Source organism: Pan troglodytes, chromosome 8 (assembly GCF_028858775.2).
Source record: "Pan troglodytes isolate AG18354 chromosome 8, NHGRI_mPanTro3-v2.0_pri, whole genome shotgun sequence".
Classification (NCBI taxonomy): Eukaryota; Metazoa; Chordata; class Mammalia; order Primates; family Hominidae; genus Pan; species Pan troglodytes.
The window spans coordinates 60,364,369-60,379,224 of record NC_072406.2 but is presented as its reverse complement, the minus strand read 5'-3'; the positions used below and the strand labels follow the sequence as shown (position 1 = coordinate 60,379,224).

At 38.8% G+C, this 14,856-nt stretch overlaps 1 protein-coding gene across 50 annotated transcripts in view; it reads left to right on the top strand.

The window, feature by feature from the left end:
- Positions 1–14,856, top strand: part of PTPN20 (protein tyrosine phosphatase non-receptor type 20) — a 92,077-nt gene that overhangs the window by 66,340 nt on the left and 10,881 nt on the right. For 17 of the 50 annotated variants that reach the window (XM_063781727.1, XM_063781728.1, XM_054659527.2 and 14 more), the window contains 2 exons: positions 6,632–6,966; positions 9,741–9,956. The exons of 27 other annotated variants lie outside the window; for them this stretch is intronic. In XM_063781727.1, coding sequence (XP_063637797.1) covers positions 6,632–6,966; positions 9,741–9,956 — 551 coding nt within the window. Of the gene's footprint in view, positions 1–3,720; positions 3,909–6,631; positions 6,967–9,740; positions 9,957–14,856 lie in introns of those variants that run through there. 6 more of the 50 variants (XM_063781754.1, XM_063781752.1, XM_063781753.1 and 3 more) reach the window with 3 other exon arrangements.

Genomic DNA, 14,856 nt, shown 5'->3' with positions numbered 1-14,856 from the left:
GTCTGTATTTGATACCTTAGAACATTTTTGAGTTCTCATGAGAACAATGAGATTGGCTAGTTACTCCTAATGTAGAGAAGGAAAGGATGATCTTAGGGATTCAATTTCCCAGCTCAAGTGCCACGTGAATAACCCAAAAGTTTATCTTTCTGCCCTGAAAGAAACTCTTATATTTTATAACAACAAAACTGAGATTATTGAAAACCAAACCCAAAATCTCATCCTGAAAATGGCTGAATTACAGTGCAAATTGAATCCCCACCCTTTTAGGGTGTCTGCTGTTAAAATGAGGGCATTGACTGAGAAGGAATGGGATCTTGAAAACTGGAGTGGAGACATATATGAAGAGCCTTATAAAGCTGGGTGTATCGAACCCCTTGACCCTGATGAGTCTTCGTTGCCAGTAAAAGCAGCCATGCCACCCCCATCTGAGGAGATTAATGCTACTTTACCTGAGGAAACTTTTATTACCTCCCCTGAGTGTGTTGCCTTGCAAGACATTGCTGATTCTTCTCAAGACTCACAGCCACCATCCTTCATTGCTTCTAGACCTATAACTAGACTCAAGTCCCAGCAGGCCCTTAAGGGTAAGGTACAAAGTGTGACCCATGGGGAGGTATGTTACACTACAAAAGAGCTACATGATTTTTCCAATTTATACTGACAGAAATCTGGGAAATATTTGTGGGGAGGGATTTTAAGGGTGTGGGACAATGGTGGAAGGAACTTAGTGTTTGATCAGGCTGAATTTATTGAAATGGGACCACAAAGAAGAGATTCTGGACTTAATATGTGGATTAGGGAGTTAGAAAGAGCTCTTACAGTTTATTTGGTTGGTTGTATTAAATGGACCAAAAGGTGGCCCAGCCTAAATGAAGATAAAATGCCAGAACTGCCTCGATATACTATCTACTGTGATCCAAAGGATTAGGGAGATTGGAATATTAGATTAGGTTTATCATTTAAGACCTGCCAACCCACCCCAGGAGGTCCAGAGGATGTACTTTTCTCATAACTGTGAGAAATATATTTGTGAGGTGAGTCCCAGAATCCTTGAAGAATACTGTGATTGTTCTTCTCTGTAGTTCAGATATTGCAGTGGAAATTGCTGCCACTGAGTTGGGAAACCTGAATGCAGTGGGTATAATTGGATCCCAGAGAGATAAGGGCCAGGTGGTGGCACTTGATAGCCAAAGGCAAGGTGAGCATGATATGGTAATAGCAGAGTCAAAGCAGCAATCAGAACAGTCTGACCTGTAGAGACCTATGGTGTTGATTAGTTGATCATGGTGTTCCTAGAAGTGAACTAGATGGGACGTCTACTAAATTCTTCCCTGATAGGTGTAAGCAGAAGAGTTCTAGGTCAAGTGAGCAAAATTCTAACCTGAACCTTAGGAACAGAGAATCACAACCAGTCAATAACTTCCCAGACTTGAGCCAGTTTACACACAGAGAACACCTTGAATGAAAGGGAGGACCCTGGCACACTGCTAAAAATGTATACTGTTAATCTTTCAGCCTTCCCCAAAGGGACCTATAGCCTTTTGCCAGGGTGACTGTACATTTGGAAAAAGAAAATAGTCAGAACTTTCAGAAACTACTGGACACTGGCTCTGAACTGACACCAATTCCAGGAGACCCAAAACATCACTGTGGTCTACAAATCAAAGCAGGGGCTTATGGAGGTCAGATAGTCAATGGAGCTTTAGTTCAAGTTCATTTCACAGTGGACTCAGTAGGTCCCTAAAACCATCTTGTGATTATTTTCCAAGCCCTGGAATGAATAATTGGAATAAACATACTCAGCAACTGGTAGAATCCCCACATTGCTTCTCTGACCTGTGGAGTGAGGAATATTATGGCAGGAAAGGGCCAGTGGAAGCCAGTAGAACTGATTCTACCTAGGAAAATAGTAAAAAAGCAAAAGCAATACTACATTCCTGAAGAGATTACTGATATTAATGCCTCCATCAAGGACTTTAAGGATGAAGTGATGTTGATATCTATCACATCCCATTCAACTCACCTATTTGACCTACACAAAAAAGAGATGGAATTTGGAGAATGACAGTGGATTATTGTAAGCTTCCTCAGATGGTGACTCTAGTTGCAGCTGCTATACCAGATATAGTTTCATTGCCTTAGAAAATCAGCACATCTCTTCATACCTGCTATGTAGCTATTGATCTGGGAAATGCTTTTTTCTCTATACCTATTAATCAAGAACACCAAAAGTAGTTTACTTTCAGCTGGCAGGGCCAACAATACACCCTCACTGTCCTACCTCAGGGGTGTATTAACTCTTCAGCTCTATGTTGTAATTTAGTTCTCAGGGATCTCAGTCACCTTTCCCTTCCACAGGATATTACAGAGGTTTATTACATTGATGACATTGTGCTGATTGGATCTAGTGAACAAGAAGTAGCAAATGCTTTAGTCTTATTTGTCTGTCAGAGGGTAGGAGATATATCCAACAAAAATTCAGTGGCCTTCTACTTCAGTGAAATTTCTAGAGGTCCAGTGTTGTGGGACATGTGGAGATAATCATAAGGTGAAGGATAAATTGTATCTGGCTCTTCCTACAAGCAAAAAAGAGGCACAATGGCTAGTGAACCAGGGCGTTTTGGAGGAAACATTCCTTATTTGGATGTGCTACTCTGGTCCATTTACTAAGTGATGTGAAAAGCTGCTAGTTTTGAGTGGGGCCCAAAACAAGAGAAGGCTCGGAAACAGGATCAGTCTGCCATGCAAGCCTCTCTGCCACGTGGGCTGTATGATCTAGCAGATCCAGTGGTGCTTGAAGTGTCATTGGCAGATAAGGGTGCTGTTTGGACCTTTGGCAGACCCCTTTAGATGAATCACAGTGCAGGCACGTAGGATTTCAGAGCAAATTCCTGCCACCCTCTCTGGACTCTCTTTTTGAGAAACAGCTTTTGGCCTGCTACTGGGCCTTGGTAGAGACTGCTTCATAGAGAACTAAGTAGAGAATGCTTAACTATGGGCCACCAAGCCATAAAGTTGGGCATACACAGCAGCACTCCACCATCAAATGAAAGTGGTAGATACAACATTGGGCTTGAGCAGATCCTGAAGGCACAAATAAGTTACACGAAGAAGCTGCCCAAATGCTCACTGTTCCCACCCCTGCTACATTACCTGCTCTCTTCAGCCAGCACCTGTTGTCTCATGAGGAGTTGCCTATGATCAGCTGACAGAAGAAGAGAAGACTTGGACCTGGTCTACAGAAGGTTCTGCGTGACATAAAGGTACCAACCAGAAGAGGACAGCTATAGCACTACAGCCCCTTTTTTGAGACATCTCTGAAGGACAGTGGTGAAGAGAAATAACTCCCAGTGGGCAGAACATTGGGTAGTGCACTTGGTGTTTTTTGTTTTTTTGTTTTTTGCTTGGAGAAATGGCCAGACGTATAAATGTGTACTGATTCATGGGCTATGTTTAATGGCTTAGCTGGATGGTCAGGGAATTTGAAGGAACATGGTTGGAAAAATTGGTGACAATAAGGTCTGGGGAAGAGGCACGTGAATAGATCTTGCTAGATAGGCACAAACACAAAGATATTTGTATCCCATGTGAATGCTCACCAAAGGTTGATCTCAGCAGGGGCAGACTTTAATAATCAAGTGAATAGAGTGACATGCTCTATGAATATCAGCTAGACCATTCCCCCAGTCACCCCTGTCATTGTGTCATTGCCCATAGGTCTCATGAACAAAGTGGCCATAATGGCAGGGATGGAGGTTATGTATGAGCTCAGCAACATGGACTTCCACTCACCAAGGCTGACCTGGCTACAGCTGCTACTGAGTGTCCAATCTGCCAGCAACAGAGACCAACACTGAGTACCTGATGGGCACTATTCCATGGGATGATCAGCCAGCTAGCTGATGGCAGGTTGATTACACTGGGACCACTTCCATAATTCAAGGAGCAGTGCTTTTTTCTTACTAGAATAGACAGTAACTCTGGGTATGGATTTGCCTTCCCTGCACACAGTGCTCCCACCAATTTACCATCTGTGGACCTACAGAATGCCTTATCCACCATCATGGTATTCCATACAGCATTGCTGTAATCAAAGAACTCACTTTGTGGCAAATACCTTGTGGCAATGGCCTCATTGCCACTATATTACCATATTCCTTATCCTCTCAAAGCAGCTGGCTTGATAGAATGGATTAATGGCCTTTTGAAGACTCAATTACAGTGAAAGCTAGGTGGCAGTACCTTGCAGGGCTGGGGTAATGTTCTTCAGGAGATTATACATGCCCCATGTCAGCATCCAATATATGATGCTGTTTCTACCATAGCCAGGATTCAAGAATCAAGGGGTGGAAATGGGAGTGGCACCAGTCGCCATTACCCCTAGTCATCCATTAGCATAATTTTTGCTTCCTGTTCCTGTTCCTGTGGCCTTATGCTCTGCTGGTCTGGGGGTCTTAGTGGCTCTCTTCATTAATGTTGTCTGACACTTAGGCCTTTCTGTCTGCAAACTTGAGTCTTCCTTGATGGACAACAGAGCATGGAATTATTTTTGGACCAGAGTCTAGATTTACCTCGTCTGTGGAGTCTAGAAGATTGCTGCGTAATATGGAACAAGTTACTTTGTACAGATTCTTTATTTGAAAAGTATGAATATAATAGCACCTCCCTCAAAGGTTTGTTTTGGAGTTGACAAGGTGATACATGTAGCGTATCATGCTGCTTGAACCTGGTATGCATGTTTCACTGCATTCTGTTAGTACTCCTGCTTCTGTTTAGGGAGCTTTCCTATGATCACTTGAATTATTTCTTTTCTGCAGTGAATTCCACAGTTTGCTTCTGAAATTCATTTTTTATATTCCCCTTGTATGCGCTGTGTCTTTTACCATTTTAATCATTACTGTAGGTTTTTTTAATCTTTTTTTTCTGAGTTCTGGGAAAATTTTTTAAGCTGATTTTCTAAACATAAATTTGTTTTTCTGTTCAATTCCTGCTTTAGGAGTTTGAGTTGAATGATTGTGACTTTTATATGAAATCAAGCTTTTATTATTTTAGATTATTTAATTTTCACATATTTAATCTCATTTCAAAATTTAAAAAATGCTTTTTTTACTATGAAGTAATTTATATGGTTTAGATACTGTAATAACTACTGCTAACATTGTGATGAACACTTGCCAGGCTTATTGTTATTATATGACATATATCATCATATACCTACATAAATATGATGAAAGATCTCCCTACAAAGCCATTGTTATCACCTTTATAATTTAGTAATATAACATATTTGTTAGTAAACATAGGTATAAAGTATTGTTTTAAATAATTATTGCTCTCTTGAATTTTATTTAATATACAAATAGGAGTTTTTAAGGTGTTATCATCTTTTATAGAAAGGAGAATATTTGTTGTGATTTTTTAGAATGGTCTCCCTTTTTGAAATACCGGGTATCTTTATATATCTAGCATTTTTTTTTTTTTTTTTTTTTGAGATGGAGTCTCACTCATTCTGTCACCCAGGCTGAAGTACAGTGGCGCGGTCTCAGATCACTGCAGCCTCCGCCTCCCTGGTTCAAGCGATTCTCCTGCCTCAGTCTCCTGAGTAACTGGGATTATAGATGTGAGCCACCGCGCCTGGCTGTTTTTTTCTGTTCATTCATATTTACAAGGGAAAGTTTCTGTGTGCTATGTTAAAATTTGAGAAGAGTTCTGCCAGATATTATATAAATGCCTGTTCAGATCTTGTCAGCATATTTACTAGATAAGTGGTCCATGTGATTCTGAGTAGTAAGGAGAGGTTATTGGTGAGAGAGCTGCATGGCAGAGAAGGGCCTCCTTTGCTGTGTGTGTTTCTGCTCTCAGTGTGGGGATGGTGGTGGAACCAGAGCTTCAGATGTCTGTGTCAGGTGAAGAAGGAACTCCTGGAGCAGTGAAGGTTAGTAGGCCAAATAGCTGGTTTTCCCTCTCGTATTTGTTATAACAGTCCATGTTAGATGAGTCCCATATTACTTGGAGCAATTCCCCTTGGTAGCATCCTTTTGCCACAATATCTTTGCTTTGAATAACATGTCCTATCACCAGATGAAGGCTGAGAATGGACATAAAATATGGCTGTCTAGTTTGGGGACAGTGGTGGAATTCCGTTAATCCTAGAATTTGTCTGCAGTCAACTATCAGATTTTTTTTTTCCCCTGGCCCCTGCTGCTCTGGGTTTGCAGGTTTCAGATTTGCAGGATAATATCACTCATTTACTCCCACAAAGAGTTTCTCCTCTGTTGTGTTCAGTTGCAAACTATAGGATACTTCCCTTGACTTAACCTTGCCCATGCCACTTCTAGCAGAAATTTCCAAAAGTACCTGGATGCTAATGATATCATTCTGCATTTATTAAAAACTGATCTGAAAAATAAACATCCCATAATTGTATATTTCTTAGGTCATGCCAATAGTTTTCAGGGAGGAAATAATTTAAACTCATGGACTCAACCATTTTGAAAAGAAACTCCTAGGCCATCTTCTCTATTGGTCAAAGAGATATATGGATTTACATGTGTGAAATCCTTTCGTGAAGTCTGGGTGTGATGTATCTCCCACCTTTATCTACCAGATGTTTCTGTTTCTGTAATAGATGATTCAACACGCGTTCCTCTTGGAAAAAGCAAGGACTACATCAATGCTAGTTATATTAGAATAGTCAATTGTGGAGAAGAGTATTTTTATATCGCTACTCAAGGACCACTGCTGAGCACCATAGATGACTTTTGGCAAATGGTGTTGGAAAATAATTCGAATGTTATTGCCATGATAACCAGAGAGATAGAAGGTGGAATTATCAAATGCTACCATTACTGGCCCATTTCTCTGAAGAAGCCATTGGAATTGAAACACTTCCGTGTATTCCTGGAGAACTACCAGATACTTCAATATTTCATCATTCGAATGTTTCAAGTTGTGGAGAAGTCCGTAAGTTTTTAAACATCAGTATTAGATATATGTTTCACCACATAAGCAGATGTCTTAGAACTAGAAGTTAGGAGTAGGATGGAAAATCGATCGATGATACTTCTTAAGTAACTTTTTACTTGTCCCTGGTACCAGAAGCCACCACCACTTCTACTTCTCCTCAACCAGATTCTGTGGAGAAGAAAAAATTGGAAAAGAGAGGTGGGGCAGGGAGAGTGACTGTTGAAGTTGTCTGATTCTGGGTTATACCTGCCTCTGCCAAATGTAGCAGATAGGTATTGAGTCCTTAAAGTATGCTAATCACTGGGCCAAGCACTATCAGTACTTACCGAATAGTGGAGAGGTTGGTACACTCACTGATAGATACCTAACTTACCGTGTTCAGTGATAATGTTGAGATATGTCTTGAGCACTTTGGGGCTCAGAAGGTAAACACTTGGCTTTACTTGGGGTTTTGAGACAGGTTTACTGGAGGAGGTGGCATTTGTTTTGAGAATTATGCAAATGAAAAAGATGGAGGGAGAAAGTAGATGATCAAAATATAAAATAGCATAAGGTGTGTGTAGAGACAAATATAAGTAGTTAAGTGTTTCTGAAATGTAAAAGTTCAGTGCCAGGGAGTAATAAAAGATGAGATGAGGTTCTCAAAAGTAAGCAGGGGCCAGCTAGAATGTGAAATGTCTTAAATTTCAGCTAAGTAGCATGAACTTTATTATGAAGATAATTGGGAGACATTGAAGAATTTTAGTAAGTGACATGATCAACTACGGCTGTTGGCATGGGGGTGGAAAGCACAGACGCAAGTGTTTTGCAGATAAAATTGGGAGACATACGTGACTTATGACTTATGATTTATAAGTGACAGAGGAGGGGTTGAAAATATATTCAATACAGTAACCACATGTGGATATTTAAGTTTAAATTTAAGTTATTTAAATTTATGTAAAATAACAAATTGAGTTCCTCACCTGCAAGTAGCCACATTTTAGGGCTTATTAGTCGCATGTTGATAGTGGCTACTGTATTGCCACTATTTAAGACATTTGCTTCAGTATAGGAAGTTCTGTTGAGAAGCATTGGTCTAGAATAATTCATGGATTCCTTGGTCTAATAGACTTAGAAAACAGAAAAGGAATGGTTTATAGGAGAAAGCAATGAGTTAGATTGCTCTAGTGGATTCAGTTGGCAGGTAGGTGATACATGTGTTAACACGAGTGAAGGGAATAGGAGTTGAACAGGAAACTTGCAGAGAATGGTGAGTTTTGGAGTCATCACCAAAGAAGTTGATTGGAGCACAATCACCAGGAAAAGGGTTGCTGAGTGATGCTGAGGTTTGACCCATACATTTGTAGTAGCAACAAAATATGTGATTATGTGTATTTTTCTAGCAGTACAACATTGAGATCCCTGAATACAGGTTATGGGACTGATCCAGAGAGAGAGATTAATTTTAAGGAGTTGGTTCAAGTGATTGTGGAGGGTTGGCAAATCTGCAGGGTGGGAAAGTAGGCTGAAGACCCAGGGAAGAATTGGAGTTTGAGTCCAAAAGCAATCTGCTGGTAGAATTCCTTCTTGCTCATGGGAGGTCAGTTTTTGTTCTCTTAAGGCCTTCAGCTGATTAGATGAAGCCAACCCACTTTATGGAGAATAACCTGCTTTACTCAAATTCTACCAATTTAAATGTTACTCTCACCTAAAAAATACCTTCACAGAGGCACAAAATAATATTTGGCCTAGTATCTGGATACCAGGGCTCAGCCAAGTTGACACATAAAATTAACTATCACAAATTTCAGTCGACACTGTGGATTAGAATAGAGCTCTGAGCACTAGCATCTTTATTCAGGAAACTTAGGAAAAAGAGGTGCATTCGGGAGAAGCATAGGAGAAGTGAGAAACTCATTTTGAGTTCTTCCATTAGGGTCCCATGTGTGATAAAATAAGGGCCCCACACAGAGGAAAGGGTCATGATCCCTTTGGATGAGATATAGGTAAATTCAAAGTGCTTTATCTGACAATGCTGGGAAGAGTTTCATGACTCCACTTCAAGGGGGCTCAGCACAATAGTGGGACCCACAATCTACTCTCATGGTCATTGACTACCCTGTCTTCATCGCTGGAAGAGATTGGTGCCTCTCTTGTCAGACACCTATATGTCTTAATTAAATTTCATATGTCATTTCTAAACTAAGATACTTTGCCTTTTGGTCTTATTCCTAACATGACAGTCCATCTCTCACTCTAAGCATTTTGAAATCTTGGTTTTCCTGCAGCCTCATGGTACAGAAGAATGATGGTAGATTAGAATTCAAGACACCTACATTACAGTTCCAGCTCTAAACGTGTGAAACTTCTGACCTAGCATACATCTCTCGTCCCCCTCATCCTTAAATTTTCATCTGTAAAATGGAGATAAAATGGTGCCTATCTCACATGGTTGATGTGAAGATTAAAGGAGAGAATTCATGTGAAGCCCCTAGCATAGTAACTGCCACATAGCAAGTGCTTAATTTTTGTTACCTGTTAATACTGGTATTTTTATTGTTGTTACTGTGCTCTCCTTTGTAAAATGGAGAAAACCTCTATTCCTAGCAACTTCCAGAATTCTTATAAACATCAAAAAGAGGTTTGAGTACTTTTTGAAAGTTCTATATAATACCAAGGTAATACCATATAGCCATTATTATTATCATTTGAATATTAGAAGTTGGCGTGAGGTCTCTAATATAAGAAATCAATAAATGTCTTTCTCGCTCTGTTTCTTTCTCTAACAGACGGGAACTAGTCACTCTGTAAAACAGTTGCAGTTCACCAAGTGGCCAGACCATGGCACTCCTGCTTCAGCAGATAGCTTCATAAAATATATTCGTTATGCAAGGAAGAGCCACCTTACAGGACCCATGGTTGTTCACTGCAGTGCCGGCATAGGCCGGACAGGGGTGTTCCTATGTGTGGATGTCGTGTTCTGTGCCATCGTAAAGAACTGTTCAGTAAGTGTGTGAATCAAGCAGATACACTGATGCTGTTGGTGTTTACACACTACATTTAATAGCCTGATCATTTGGAAGACTAATATTTGGTCTTCAAAAGCAACTTAGTAAATCAAAAGCACATGAGCTTTGGATACCTGATTCTCACCGAACTTGCTGCAGGTTCCTGGGGGTGTTTGTGAGGATTAAAGTATGTATTGTAAATAATGGCTTAGGACAGTGTCTGGAACATAATAGATACACAGAAAATGTGAGTTCCATTTCCTTTTCCTTCCCTGTATCTTACACGGGGTGTTTAGACTCTTACTAGAGAATGTTGATGGAATGTGCCTGTTTTTAATGAATATAAGTGACAAGCACATAAGAATGTGAGAAAAAATGTAGACTTCTGAGTTAATGAGGGGTCCCTGTTTGACTGCCTGTTTTGCCACATACTTTAGATTTTGGTGACTTTGGGTAAATTGCTCATCCTCTCTCAAATCTAGTTTTCTCATTTGCAAAATAAACATAATAATATAATTGAGTTTGAGTCAATAATTCACAATCCTTTACTTTTGTTTTAAATTTCGAACTAGCTAAGAGATAGACACAGGAATCAGATGTGATGATCACAATATTTCCTTTATGATTATTTTTATTCTCAAGTTTTATCTGTTAAAATGATTCCATCTATGTTGTTTTTCCTTTTATTTTTAGTTGACATGTAATAATTGTACATATTTGTGGGGTACAAAGAGTGATATTTAGATATATGTATACAATGTGTAGTGATCAGATCAAGGTAGTTAACATATCCATCACCTCAAACATTTGTCATTTCTTTGTGTTGTGAACATCAAAAATCTTCTCTCCTAGCTCTTTAAATATATACAATAAATTATAATTAACCATATTTGCCCTACAGTGATGCAGAACACCAGAGCTCATTCCTCCTATCTAGCTTAATTTTGTATTTGTTAGCCAACCTTTCCTTATCATCTTTAATACCCACAGTTCTACTCTTGACTTCCATGAGTTTGATTTTTTAGCTCTCATATATAAATGAGAACATGCAGTATTTATCTTTCTGTGCCTGCCTTGTTTTGCTTAATGCAATGTTCTCCAGACTTGTCCATATTGCTGTGAATGACAGGATGTCACTCTTTTTTTATGGCTGCATAGTATTCCATTTTCCAATTCATTAGCGTAGGATTATTTCCATTTGTTTCTGTCCTCTTTGTTTCTTTCATCAGTGTTTTATAGTTTTCCTCATAGAAGTCTTTTACTTTTTTGGTTAAATTTATCCTAGGTGTTTTTTTTTTAATAGCTATTGTAAATAAGATCACCTTCTTTATTTCCTTTCAGCTAGTTCGTTATTGGCGTCTAGAAATATCACTGATTTTTGTATGTCGACTTTGTATCCTGCAACTGTACTGAATTAGTTTATTAGTTCTTAGAGTGTTTTGGTAGAGTCATTAGTTTTGGGGGATATATATATATATACATATGTATATGAATATATGAATATATAGTCATGTTACATGCAAAGAAGGACAATTTAATTTCCTTTTTTCCAATTTGGATGCCCCTTATTTCTTTCTCTTGACTAATTGCAATGGCTAGGACATCCAACATTATACTGAATAAGAGTGGTAAAAGTGGGCATTCTTGACCTGTTTTCCAGTTCTTAGAAGAAAGGCTTTGAGCTTTTCCCCATTCAGTATGATCTTAGCTGTGTGTTTGTCATATATCATCTTTATTGTGTTTAGATATGTTCCTTCTATGCCTCATTTGTTTAGAGTTTTTTTTTTTATCATGAAAGCATGTTGAATTTTATCAAATGCTTCTTCTACATCTATTAAGATTCTCATATGGTTTTTGTCATTCATTCTGTTGATATATCACATTTATTGATTTGCATATGTCAAATTATACTTGCATTCTGGGGATAAATCCCACTTGGTCATAGTGCATTATCTTTTTGATGTGTCGTTACATTTGTTTTGCTAGTATTTTGTTGAGGATTTTTTTTTTTCTTGCCTCTATGTTCATCGGGGATATTGGCTTGAACTTTTTTTTCATTGTGTCTCTGTCAGATTTTGGTATCAAGTTGATAATGGCTTCATAGAATGAGTTAGAGAGGAGTCCCTCCTCCTTGAATTTTTTGGAATGGTTTCAGTAGGATTGGTAGCAGTTCTTCTTTGTACATGTGGTAGAATTTAGCTGTGAATCCGTCTGGTCCAGGGCTTTTTTTGGTTGGTAGGATTTTTATTACTGATTCACTTTTGGAATTCATTATTGGTCTGTTCAGGTTTTCTTGAACAGGAATTTCTTCCTGGTTGAATCTTGGGAGTTTTCAGGAATTTACTCATTTCCTCTAGATTTTCTATTTTTCGTGTGCATAGATATTTATAATAATCTCTGAAGATCTTTTATATTTCTGTGGGATTAGTTGTAATGTCATCTTTGTCATTTCTGATTGGGCTTAGATTTTCCTTTTTTTGTTGTTTAGCTAGCAGTCTATCAATTTTGTTTATTCTTTCAAAAAACAGACCAGGCGCGGTGGCTCATGCCTGTGATCCCAGCACTTTGGGAGGCCGAGGCGGGTGGATCACCTGCTGTCAGGAGTTCGAGACCAGCCTGATCAATATGGCAAAACCCCGTCTCTACTAAAAATACAAAAATTAGCCAGGTGTGATGGCATGCACCTGCAGTCCCAGCTACTTGGGAAGCTGAGACAGGAGAATTGCTTGAACCCAAGAGGCAGAGGTTGCAGTGAGCTGAGATTGTGTCACTGCACTCCAGCCTGGGAGACAGAGCGAGACTCCATCTCAAAAAAAAAAAAAATTGTTTGTTGATCTTTCGTATACATTTTTCCATCTTAATTTCATTCAGTTCTGCTCTGATTTTGGTTATTTGTTTTCTTCTGCTAGTTTGGGATTGATTCGTTCTTTTTTTCTAGTTTCTCTAGGTGAGACATCAGGTTGTTCATTTAAGATCTTCCTAACTTCTTTGATGTAGGCATTTAGCACTATAAACTATACTCTTAGCACTGCTTTAGCTGAATCCCAAAGATTTTGATTTGTTTTGTCTCTGTTTTCATTAATTTCAAAGAATTTTTTTGATTTCTGAATTCATTTGTTTACCCAAAAGTCATTTAGGAGCAAGTTGTTTAATTTCCAAGTAATTGTGTAGTTTTGGGAGATCTTCTTGGTAGTAATTTCTGTTTTTATTGTACTGTGGTCTGAGAGTATGCTTGAGATGATTTCAGTGTTTTTAAACTTTTTCAGATTTGCTTTATGGCTGAGCATATAGTTGATCTTAGAGTATATTCCATGTGCAGATAAGAAGACTGTATATCCTATGGTTTTGGAGTGGACTAGTCTTTAGATATTTATTGAGTCCAATTGGTCAAGTGTTGAATTTAAGACCAGAATTTCTTTATTAATTTTTCACTTTGATGATCTCTCTAATCCTGCCAGTTGGGTATTGAAGGCTCCCAATATTATTGTGTGACTAAGTCTTTACATAGGTCCAGAAGAACTTGTTTTATGAATCTGGGTGCTCCAATGTTAGCTGTGTGTATATTTAAGATAGTTAACTCTTCTTTTTGAATTTTTCCCTTTGTCACTGTGTAATGCCCTTCTTTGTCCTTTTAGATCATTGTTGGTTTAAAGTCTGTTTTATCTGATATAAGAATAGTGACCCCTGCTTTCCTTTTGTTTTCCATTTGCATGATAGATCTTTCTCCATCCCTTTACTTTGAGCCTGTGGGTGTTCTTACATGTGAGATGGGTCTCTTGAAGACAGAATATGGTTGGGCCTTATTTTTTTAATCCAATTTGCCATCCTAAGCCTTTTAAGTTGGGTATTTAGACCATTTGCCTTCAAGGTTTATATCAATATGTGAGATTTTGATGCTGTCATCACATTGTTGGCTGGTTGCTTTGTAGATTTGATTGTGTATTTCCTTTGTGGTGTCTGTGGGCCATGTACTTGTGTTTTTGTGGTGCCAGGTACTGTTCTTTCATTTCCACGTTTAGCACTTCCTTAAGGACTTCTTGTAAGACTGGTCTAGTGCTCATGAATTTCCTTAGCTTTGATTGTCTGAAAAGGATTTTATTTCTCCTTTGCTTATGAAGCTTTCTTTGGCAGAATATCAGATTATTGTTTGGAGTTTATTTTATTTAATAATGCTGAAAATAGGTCCACAGTTTCTTCTCACTTGTAAGTTTCTGCTGAGAGGTCTACTCCTAGCCTGATGGGATTTCCTTTGTAAGTAAGCTGACCTTTCTCTCTAGCTGCCTTTAAGATTTTTTCTTTTGCATTGACCTTGGTGAATCTGTTAAGTATATGTCTTGAGGATGGTCATCTTGTATGGTATCTCACAGGACTTTGCTGAATTTCTTAAATTTGCCTATTGACTTCTGTAGTGAGATTGGGAAAAGTTTTGCGCACTATATTTTCAAATATGTTTTCCAAGTTGTTTACTCTTCTTCTGTTTCAGAAATGCCAGTGAGTCATAGGTTTGGTCTCTTTACATAATCTCTTATTTCTTGGAGGTTTTGTTCATTTTCAATTTTTTTTTTTTTTTTTTTGAGACAGAGTCTTGGTCTGTCGCCCAGGCTGGAGTGCAGTGGCGTGATCTCAGCTCACTACATCCTCCACCTCTCAGGTTCAAGCAATTTTCATGCCTCAGCCTCCTGAGTAACTGGGACTACAAGCGCGTGCCACCAAGCCTCACTAGTTTTTGTATTTTTGGTAGAGATGGGGTTTCACCATGTTGGCCAGGCAGGTCTCAAACTCCTGGCCCCAAGAGATCCTCCCACCTCAGCCTCCCAAAGTGCTGGGATCATAGGCATGAGCCACCACCCCCGGCCCGAAATTCTTTTTTCTTTATTTTTGTCTGACTGAATTGATT